At 35.2% G+C, this 10,868-nt stretch overlaps 2 protein-coding genes across 3 annotated transcripts; both read right to left on the bottom strand.

Moving 5' to 3' along the window:
* Positions 1–77: 77 nt before the first annotated feature.
* On the bottom strand, positions 78–6,312 carry LOC116166719 (double-strand-break repair protein rad21 homolog). Of its 2 annotated transcripts, none has more exons than XM_031481794.1 (12): positions 6,130–6,312; positions 5,633–6,045; positions 5,401–5,584; positions 5,177–5,348; positions 4,163–4,331; positions 3,899–4,110; positions 3,582–3,802; positions 3,365–3,532; positions 2,898–3,314; positions 2,646–2,846; positions 2,463–2,591; positions 78–2,061 (listed from the first exon to the last, which is right to left on the bottom strand). In XM_031481794.1, the coding sequence occupies exons 2-12, from the start codon at positions 6,004–6,006 to the stop codon at positions 1,780–1,782; spliced, it is 2,529 nt and encodes an 842-aa protein (XP_031337654.1). In that variant the 5' UTR covers positions 6,007–6,045; positions 6,130–6,312; the 3' UTR covers positions 78–1,779. The 2 variants fall into 2 exon arrangements, with proteins under 2 accessions (XP_031337654.1, XP_031337653.1); XM_031481793.1 differs by having other exon boundaries at positions 3,582–3,820.
* A 1,450-nt stretch (positions 6,313–7,762) lies between these two features.
* On the bottom strand, positions 7,763–10,760 carry LOC116167314. The gene is made up of 2 exons (XM_031482652.1): positions 9,576–10,760; positions 7,763–7,941 (listed from the first exon to the last, which is right to left on the bottom strand). Exons 1-2 carry the CDS (start codon positions 10,620–10,622, stop codon positions 7,789–7,791), a joined length of 1,200 nt encoding a protein of 399 aa, XP_031338512.1. The 5' UTR covers positions 10,623–10,760; the 3' UTR covers positions 7,763–7,788.
* Between the last annotated feature and the right edge of the window lie 108 nt (positions 10,761–10,868).

Raw genomic sequence — 10,868 nt, forward strand, 5'->3', positions numbered from 1 at the left:
CATGACTGGTTGATTGAGATTCAAACAAATAATAATAAAATTATATACTGTATTCCTAGAAAAATAATCGAGAAAAATTTAATTTAATGTATATATTTGTAAATTCTGTTGTAAATAATAAAAGTTGATAGAATGCATAAAACTGAAACACTTGCATAAATGTAACAAATTACGTGCTATTGTAAAAAGCATTATAACACCTTACAATATGATCATATTGGTTAGGTACAATAAAGCATTAAATATAAATAACTGAATGAACTTGTTTTACTTCTCTTACATAAGATTTTAAATGCCTCTTATTTCTTTGATATGTACATTGGAAGTAGAAAAATAAAAACCTTTTTGTTAAAACATGCAGTACAACAAATAATACTTAAAAAAAGGTGGTCAAAGTTTAGTGGTAAAGCAGTAATTTAAATTGTCTTTGTCACACACTGAACTTTTATTAACAGACTGTACCAAAGTTATCCATATAATTTTTTATGTTGATTTTTGTTTTTCGTAAAGCTGGTTTTACATCAACAAAATAAATTGGTCAAATTCTTGTTCAAGTCGTTTTGACAAGAAAATGTTATGAGTGTAAACACGGAATTGGATGTAATAACTTAATCAATTTCTTGTCGCATTTTTATGAGCTATAATATCACGATTTTCCTTTTTCTATTCCGTAATCTTCTATTCAAGACAGAGGGAAACATTCAATTTTTTTTCTGCACAATTAAAAAAATGACAACCTAATCTTAAAATAATTAAAGGTTGGTGAAATTGTACAATGACTTTAAAAACAACAAGAAATTGATCAAGTTAACAGCAGTGTAAAACCAAGGAACTTGAGCAAGAAATTGTTCAATAAATTGATAAATAACTTCATGAAGAAATTGTTGATGTAAAACTAGCTTAATATGAAATAATTTTCATGACAGTAAATTGGTTGCTACTTCATAACATGTTTCAGTTTTGGTTAAAGAAGGGAATGAGGATAAAAAATCAGAACAATGAAACTTTGATTGGTCCTCCATCCTCCAAAATATACTGTTAATTGCATTCGAAATTGGATAATTTTGATACAGAAAGTTAGGCAATACATGTTTCCTGAAAACCAACATACCTACTGTGTAAACACAGTTCAAATTAACGTTGTGCAAGAATTTGATTGATTTTTGATTAAACATTATCACACTGGAATGACCGCTCTTGAATAAGAAACGTCACTTAAATACTTATTCAGTATGTCATAAAGTACATTTAAAGGTCTTCAACTTACAACGAAACAAGTAACATTAATTATAGTAGATTTGTCAAAGATATTGCTTAACCACCAATTACAATAACGTCGCTATATCCAACATAATATGGGTACAAAAGTAAATAGTCAAATATTGTATATGTACACATATTAGACTGCATATCAGACAAAGACACGAGGTGATTTAACGCTTGATTTATAATTGTACCGATCTCACATGTAATCAGTGAATAATTACATTTTACGATTAATGAAAATAATTTGATTTATTGACTAACCAGGTCACGTTATATAGTTAAATAAAAGTCCTTTGGCGAATATCTCCTTAACATTATAAAAGTTCATAATCTCGGTCACAAAATAAATTAATTTCGATGCACCCAAAAATATTATTATTTAAGTAAAACCGTCCGGTTTTTCGTTTTCCTCAATTGCAGTATTATAAATTCACGCTATAACTCTACAAAAATCTAAACTATAATAAAATCATAACAATTATTAGTTGTACAATTTCTTTTATACATATTAGTTTACAAACTGGGATTTTCAAATTTGGGCCCTCTCGAAACGATGATTTCCTCGTAAGCGCCGGCTTGCTCTAACTCTAATACTTGGAATTTTTTTAGTACGAGTAAACTATAAAACTTCTGAGCTGCTTGCTTTCTTGAATGTCGCATGCACATGTCAGTAAAGTACAATTTATCTGTATTGTGTAGTTTAGATCGCACTTGGGTGAACACTTGAAACGCACGTTTGTTAAGCACACGTTCTTCAAATTGTTCGTCCGTTTCGTTTTCCATCTGTTCATCGGCCTATGAAAATAGCAATATATCAGTTATACGAATATGTTTTTACCTTGCACAACCCGCCTTAACCAATGAGTACGGATACTCAGGATTTGAGTTCCACACAAAAAATATATTAAGTTCATACAGAAAATTACAACAAAAAAATCTGGCCTCAGAAGTGTTTCGTAGAAATAATCAACTTTATTTTTTTATATGATCCCTTAAAAAAAGTACATACTATATCGAGTCGAATTTTTTTTTACGAATACAACGATGTACGTCACACAAAGAAAACAAAAGTTGGACAGCGCCCTAATCGTGCGAGAATACCTATCGGAACAAGTTTTCATTTTTCAGGGAAGTTAAAAATTAAAGAGGCCCTTTTAATTTTAAAAACACAAGACCAAAAAAAATATTTTACTTACTGGTCCGGCAGAAGGTGGGAAATCATAATCCGCATGCCATGGTGACTGTACACGTTCCGACATAGCACCAGCTGGCATTTGGGTAGGAACATTTTCATCATAACCCATATTCGCCATTTGTAATTGACTCTGTTTTTAAAATTCAAACATATTAATATTCACCTTAAAATACAATTGGCTCACCTGATTATATCCCATATTATCCATTGGTGCAAGTGGAATATCTTGTATTCTATGAAGAGAGTCAAGATCGCTTTGGGTGAGAGGTGTCGGATGGGGAGGTGCTGCAGATGTCATTTCTCCTAAGATATCCTCGGTAGTGGCAGGTGTCATCGGAGGTACTAAACCACCCAAAGATTCCTGTTCTTGCAATAGCGAATGTACCTACATAGCAATTTGATATAAATTAATGCAAAAGATCATTGCAGATCTCACCTGATCTGGTGGCAAATGAGGCATTTCTTCAATATGTGCCAAAGGAGTGGGAGGTGCCGTTGGAGAAGGATACTGTTGTGGGGCGGGAGTGCTGCTGTACATCATGGAAGACTGACCGACACTAGGCGGATAACCGACCGCAGGAGGACCAGGCGTACCTGGATATCCTAGTTGTGGTTGAGGTGTACTGGGGTATGTTACAGTTGGCGTGGGCGGTACACTGGGTATTGTAGGATATGCAGGAGGTGGCGTAGGTGGAGGGGGCATAATAACTTGTTCACTTTCCTCGTGCGCTGGTGGAATTATGTGTGAAAGTTGTAATGGGGTAGGTGGGGCAGATGTAGGTATCATAGCACTTAAAATATCCTCCTGTTGAGGGAGTGGTTGTGGTTCAGGGTGATGAATTGGTGTTTTGCTCTAAAAACAGTATGTGAACACATACACAATTTTGTGTAAATTTTACTTACAACATCCTCAACAATTTTTCTTTTACGTCCACGTTTTGGAGGAGTAGGTTCTATACTAGGTTGTTCTTCTGCTTCACGGGGTTGTTCTAAGGCTAAAGAATCTGCATCACCTAACATAGCAAAATCTTCAGTACCTATACACCTCAATATCAAATGCCTTTGGTAATTCTAAAACAGTATCTGATTTAACTCTAATTATTTTGTAAAATTGAGATACCTTCGATAACAGTCTAGCAGGTATGGCCCTAGCCGGTAAAGCGAATAATTTCTCTACACCACCAGTTTCCTTCCAATGCATTAGTCGCTTGGTAGGGGGAGCCAAATCTAATGTTGTAACAATGTCCGACGTGTCTGATAATTGATTCTTCATTTCTTCTCCCGATATATTCTTGATTTCATCCACTATAAGTTTCCGTTTACGCTTCGCCTTGGTTAAGCCTAAAAGGAAAGAATGTCCTTTTATCAATTAAGTATGCAAATGTTCAAATTTCAATTTGTTTAAAATGTCAAATACATTTACTTTCCCCAGCTTACCTCTCAGCACAGAAGCATCTACAGGTGCCAATGCGAAACTTTCTTCTTCATTTTGCAACAAAGTAGTCTGTTCTAAAGGTGGTGAGGCATGGGGCGGTTCTTCAATTTGACCATATTGCTCTGGTCGATCTATTGCCGGGGTCGGTATTTGTAATGCACCCGGTTCGGGAGCTATCGAGCCTAAAGCAGAATGTGGTCTGGAGCTTGCAGAACTAAAGCAAATTTTTTAAGTAAAAATGAAATACAAGTGAACATATAGTAAACCTATGGCCTCCAACAGATGGGGGACCACCAAAGTGGTCCATGTCATCATCTTCACTATCATGGGGAGATGAAGGGCGAGGCACGGGCGCTTCTGGAATACCCGGCTCGACTGGAGGCACAACATCCATAGGGGTATCATCAAATAAGCCTCCTTCAAATAAGCCACCGGCTAAAATTGAGTTTAATTAGTACAATAAATCATTTAAAAAAAATCGTGACTGTTTTATTGCATATTTAATAGTTTTCAGGTAATTTAATTTTGAATCTTACCCTCTCCCTCTAAATATACAAGAGTGTCTTGCAGACTATCTCAACTGCTATATACATAACGGGCGATCAAAAATGAGTTGCTGTCGAGTCGCCTTTGGAGATTCAAGTTAAGCATGATTTCCCATGTAAACAAAAATTCCATAGGTGACTCGACAGCAACGCATTTTTGAACGCATAGTACTATTACATGGCAACCATTTTTCAAGATTCAATTGAAATGGGATGAGGGGGGAAGGGGGAATTTTAATGTCATTTGCAGTTGCACCAAAATTGTTCGTTTTTCTTGATGATAGTATTATAATCAATTTTTCGAAATCGACCCACAGGTTTTTACTCTTAAAATGAACTCTCCCACCCAACAAATATTTTTTTCCATTTCTTTTTATATTGTAGTTGTGAAACATCATTGATACATTAATTAAATTATACCTTTTGTTAATATAAAGTGAGTATGTGGGCTGTGGGGGGGGGGGCCATCTAATATGATATGTATCAAATAATACCTACCTTAACCTCGACCTTAACATAACATTTGCTTTTTTTTTGGAAAATTGCAAAAACAAAGTTTTTTCAATTTTTCTACCAATATTTTTTTGTATAAAAATCACTTGATTTAAATCATGGAATGAACAAAACAGTCCAACGGCAAAGAGAAATTAACTTCTTACGGAAGGAGTATGATATAGCAGTTACATGGCACCAAATTGCAAGTATAAGCACTACTAAAGTTAATAAAAAACTTACACATTATATTTTGGTCAATATTCGAGCCAAATCCATCATCACGAATCGGGGCATCAACCTCCATAGGCGTATGGGAAGGTTGAGTGCCAGACGTTGACGGGATTGGTTCTCTATCCTTATCTAAATGGCTTACACCATCAAGCCCTGGCCCATCACTAAATAGCAGATTGCTCTAAAAGTACATTACAAATACACCCTGCGTAACTCAAAATTAGCAAACAAACTTGTTCCATTGAAGGTTCTAAAGCCGAAGTGTGTCGCATTAAGTCCGGTGCATCGGTATCGAAACCCATATCCCCAAAACCATCGTCGTTAGATACCAATGTAATATTACCATAATCTTCTCGCATCGTAATTTCCTCTGCGCGTGATTGGTTTAAACTGAATTGTGCTTCTATATCTACATCACTGTAAATGACTTTTGTTAATAGGTCACCTAGGCAATCAAAAACTTACTTCAGTTCCGGCATTGTAGTATCAAAATCGTGAAACACCTCCGGTAATGTAATTGCATTTACGGCAGCTTCGCGATGCTCTTCTGGCAAATCGACCATGCCCGGCCTGAATGCCATTTTGATTTTAACAAATGCTTCATTGCAATCGGCGAGCAAGTATTTTGCTTTGCGAGAATAAATTCGCACCACACCTAACAGTAGATGACCCGACGTTCTCAATGCCATTTTCACTTTTGGTTGCAATATGCCATCAACGGATTTCTCAATGTTGGTCTCGAATACATGGGCTTTTGTTAATTTTTTATCCCAATGAGCGGCTAGCCAAATTCGGGCCAGTGGGCCCTTTTTGGCTAGTACAAAATGTGCATAAAACATGTTTATGCAATTTAAATTATAAGTTATTCAAAAATAAACCTGAAAGGAAAATTTGAGATTAAAAATGTAATGGTAAATAGGAGTTATTATTGGCGCCTAAATCAGTAAATAAACATTACTCACCATTCAAACGTTACGCACTGTAGAATATAAACTTTACTGTTTAATAGAAGTTTTTCTCTGTACAGTTTATTAGAATATTCCATTACAGCCACAATAGATAGGCCTAAAAATAATAATTTTTAGGAAACCAAACTTAAACACAACATATGCAATCAAAATGGCGACTACTACTTGCCAGGGGGGGCAGGGGAATGTAAAAAAAGGCTTTTTATTGTATTACGCATGCGTGAGGTAACGGATTACTTTTTGTTATAGTTCAGTAGCGTAACATGCATTGGGGCGACACTTGAATGAAACTGGCATTGGAAAATGATTTATAAACCTCCTACAATAAACATAATGCGCGCGGGACCCCTGTCACCCCCAAACTGGGCTTGCCGCGGATTTAAATTGAACTTCATCAAATTGGACAGATGTGTCAGCTTTTGCAGAGAGTTCGTGTTCTTCATTCGAGAATCTTTGAAAACGATAAATTTTTTTCAGGGTTAATGTCCCTTCAAACTTTATATCAAGAAAAAAAAAGAGGATGTACGGTTTGTATACAGCAATACAGCCTAGTTTAAACAAAACACTTCACAAAACAAATTCAAATAAAGGAAAAAAAGCAAACAAAATACAAGCATACCTACCACGCAAACAACTTACTGTGTTCGATAGAAATATTCATAACTGACTGAAAACGCAAGCCAAACCGGCCTGCCCGCGTATAGCCGGCTGAAATCCCTTTGACCTTTATCTAGATTTGCCCGCTAGCAAAATTATGCCTGCAGCTGATGTTAGCGGCCTTGAAATGCAGGTAGGTAGTAATTTTTGCATTTCTTTATATCATATTTATGTTTTGTATGCAGCATTTTATATTTTTTGTGTATTTCCATCGTTGATTTTGAAATTTACTTGATTTAACCTTAATGCATAATCACATATTTGATACCGTTATCCTTTTGTTTGTAATCGTTTTACGTTTTTGGTGTAATGCTTGCTTAATTAATGTTTATGTTTTGATTACATAGCCTTGACCAGAAGTAGCATTCATATAAATTTTGATCATTTTAATTTAATATGTGGAAATGACCGAGTTGTTTGTGTGTGTACTGATTTGTTGTTTGTAACTAACATTTTCTCCGTGAATGAAGCAGTCACGGGGGTTACAAAAAACTGTAATCCAATTGAGTTACGACACTCAATTCCGTGATTGTGTTCGACCAAAGAGTACCCTCTTTGGTTCGACTTTCAACTGTAGGCTCGAAACCCCGAACGAGGGGCGAGCTATCTATCTTGCGGGGGCGAGATTACGCTAATCAATACTGTTCGGTTTAGAATCTATGTGCACTAAATGAGTTACCATTCGCTAATTTCTACATATCTTGTCCTATGTTGAATTTGCCTACAAGGCCATGTAATTTTCCATTTGACTCTTAACAAAAGGATTTTATTGCACCAAAGATGAGTCACATCCTTTGTATTTCACCCTTTCTGACAGTCTTGGTACCTGACCCATAATTCCCAAAACGTTGCCGGGTTAACTTTATTTCCATGTTCTTGTAGTGTGAAGTTAGCGTAGAACCTGGGGGTTAATTACACTACAACCTGTTAACGCCTTAACAATTAAGGATGCTCCGTAATTATTTATTATTATACTCAACACAAAACATACAACCGTTAAAACCAAAGACAGCTTGATTTTTTCTTTTTTAGTTTTTTAGAATCCTTTTTAACTAGATCGCTTATACATTCTGATTGGCTACGGAGATTTGGGGTATAAGTAACCATAAACCCGCAGCTTACATCTTCTTTGTCCAACGAAGATTTGATCTGTAAAACAGCTCAACTTAATTGTTATTTTTTTAATATTACCACATAGACTACCTACTATAGTGTTATTAGTGTAATCTGTGATACTATTTATATTCGAGCTCCTAAGCCAGTTCATGATTTTGAACCTTCTGTCCGTCCGTCCGCGTCTGTCTGTGGTCAAGATAACGGTTTCGAATTTCCAAATTCTGTTTTCAGTATTATGTTTATCATCGCTCAAGAAAGAACTGATTAAATTTTCAATGACCCAGGAGCTCGTTTGCTATATTTGTTAGAAGTTTATTTATTGATATGCGTATATGTCTACCTGCACTAATTGCAACCAAATACACCAATATGTAATTGGAACCGTACTCATGTAACAATAATGCGGATTCAAAAATTTTGCAATATACCTATTTTGTACTTTAATTTATGGCAAAGGCAATATAGGCATGAAAGAATATTATTTTACATAGTCTATATAGGTATAAAAAACAGTAAGACCGAAATGTGTTTGTAATCTTATAACTGAAGAACGGCTTGACCGATTTTAGTGATTTTTGGTTTGTTGGGTGTCTTCCCTGGGAATAGGACATAGGATATTAAAACATGCGAAAATTTGACCGGAAAATGGGAACATTCACGATTATATATAAAACAGAAAGACCTAAATGTGTTAATGACGTTCTATTTAAAAGTACAGCTGTACCGATTGTAATGACTTTTGGTTTGTTGGATTTGTTTTCGCTGGGATATTAACACATACGAAAAATGCAGGAAAGAAATAAATTAGATGCTTTGCTACCACGTGCATTTTCACTCAAAACAAAAAAGTTAATGTAGCTAACTTCGCTAATTTCTGAACACACCATTTAATAACGTACGTCAATATAGTTTATAATTTTGTATTGTTGTCTGTCTGCTCGTTTGTCTGTCCGTCTGTCTGTCTGTCCGGTCGTGTGCATGATAACTTTGTGTAGAAACGTCCGATCGCTTTGAAAATTGATACACATGTTCTTCAGGAATTTGTTTTGCGCGTGCACAATTCGATTTTTTGACTTCTCCGTTAGTTATGACCCGAATTGCATGAAATTTTGTATGTACGCACCTCGAATAAAGGCAAAACTAATGCCGAATCAAAAGTTTGTTTTACAAACTATTTTAATCTGGTGGGATGGAATCAATCCCTTAAGGTGTGCTGTAAAAATGATGTAGGTATGCGAAGATCTCGGCGATCGTTTGGTATTCAGTTGTATCAGATTTTTAATTCTAAGGCGGTACGAAGTTCGCCGAGTCAGGTAGTAACATAAGTAAGTAATAAGTACTTTTATGAAAGATCATATACCTATATAGGTAATTGATTATATATAGGTACCAATGATATTATTTTGAAAAAAATATGTATGCATCACATGACTAAGGTCCTACTTTTGGAGCGAAGATGACAACTTTTTCCGTCGAATAATCCTCAATGATGGGGCTCACTAGACACCACCACAATTTTGATATAGTATTGCATATTTGCGTTTTACAATATTGCAAAATCCTGTTTTGAACCTAAAAGTTATGATTTTAAACAATTCTATAATTGCCATAACATATGCATTTGCAAATGAAACCTTATTCTCTCAATATAGTCGTAAAATACGTACCACTCGTTCGCGGCAATTTTCAATGAGACACGTAGAAGATCCATAGCCACAAAGTGCACATATATTTTGCGTGTAGTCTGCTGGTTTAATAGGTTCATACACCAAAACAATAGGATCTAATTTTTTCTCCCATTTCTTTTTAGTTGCTTTTGATGGTGACTCCTTCGTTATACTATTATCTAGTGTTTTGGTTTTACTAGTCTTAATGTTTTCAACTTTATGTACACTATTTGGAATATATGTGGACACTTTGGCGGACGTCTGAGATAATTTTACGCTTTTGTGGATTTGTAACTTGTCCGATTGTTGGACTCGTTGCTCTATACTTCCTAAAGTTTTCAAAATTGCATCGTACTGCCCACTAACAGATAATAACAAGCATTGCAGATTTGACTGATTATTAAACATATATTTTTCTTTGGAATACGGATCAGCAGCAATTTCAGACTCATCACTTAAAGTGATTGTGTCACAATTCTCATTGTCTAACATGTAAGTTATGTTAGACTTTAACTCTTCGGCGTGCTTAATAAAATCCTGCGCTGCCGATTTCAAATATTTAGGGTTCACTGCAGGATTTATGTTGATATAGGTATTTTTCATCAGTGAAATTGACGATTTTACAATAGATGCGTCGGTTTCACTTTTCTTCTTCGAATCTTGTGCAAATTTTTCGGTGTTCTTCATGTGGTCAGAAGGGTTGAGGTTTTTTGATTCGTTTGTATCACCCATTACGTATTGATCTTCCACTTTACTGGGAATAGTAACATTCTTAACTTCAGGTGCGACTTCGTACGTAATATAATTTTCAAAGTAGTGTACTTTGTTTTTCAATTCTTCGATTGTCGAGACCATTTGCTCAATTACCTTTGCTTCAAATTTAGTTTTATCCGAAATGCTTCTCTTTTTGAGACTTGGGCGAAATTTTCCATTGATATGCTTACTCTTTATGTTAGTTAAACCAAACTCCTTGTGCTTACATTTTTCATCTCCTTTTGCATGCTCAAATTGTTTCAGCCGCGGACCAAATACAGAGTGCCCGTTCATTGTTTATTATAATTAGGTAGTAATAACAAACACCACATATGAAATTTACATTGTAAAACAAGGAATGGTATATGGCAATGGCATAGATGGAATATGTCAAATTGGACAGAATCTATGACAGAATTGAAGTGAATGTTGACATGGTTTTTCAGGTGTAACTTGTTGAGTGCTCCTGACCGATAATGTGAATATGCTGTTGCGTTTTATGGAATATATGTATAAATGCAATGCAATAAAAAAAAATAA

The sequence above is a fragment of the Photinus pyralis genome, unplaced genomic scaffold, assembly GCF_008802855.1.
Source record: "Photinus pyralis isolate 1611_PpyrPB1 unplaced genomic scaffold, Ppyr1.3 Ppyr1.4_LG3b, whole genome shotgun sequence".
Lineage (NCBI taxonomy): Eukaryota > Metazoa > Arthropoda > Insecta > Coleoptera > Lampyridae > Photinus > Photinus pyralis.

What these genes read in the sequence shown, in the direction of transcription:
- LOC116166719 (XM_031481793.1), bottom strand. Translation starts at nt 6,006, where the DNA reads ATGTTTTATGCACATTTTGTACTAGCCAAAAAGGGCCCACTGGCCCGA. An exon ending in TATTGACCAAAATATAATGT is followed by an intron (nt 4,332 to 5,176) that starts GTAAGTTTTTTA and finishes ACTCAATTTTAG; the next exon opens with CCGGTGGCTTATTTGAAGGA. An exon ending in CCATCTGTTGGAGGCCATAG is followed by an intron (nt 4,111 to 4,162) that starts GTTTACTATATG and finishes AATTTGCTTTAG; the next exon opens with TTCTGCAAGCTCCAGACCAC.
- LOC116167314 (XM_031482652.1), bottom strand. Translation starts at nt 10,622, where the DNA reads ATGAACGGGCACTCTGTATTTGGTCCGCGGCTGAAACAATTTGAGCAT. An exon ending in AAAATTGCCGCGAACGAGTG is followed by an intron (nt 7,942 to 9,575) that starts GTACGTATTTTA and finishes GCTGTTTTACAG; the next exon opens with ATCAAATCTTCGTTGGACAA.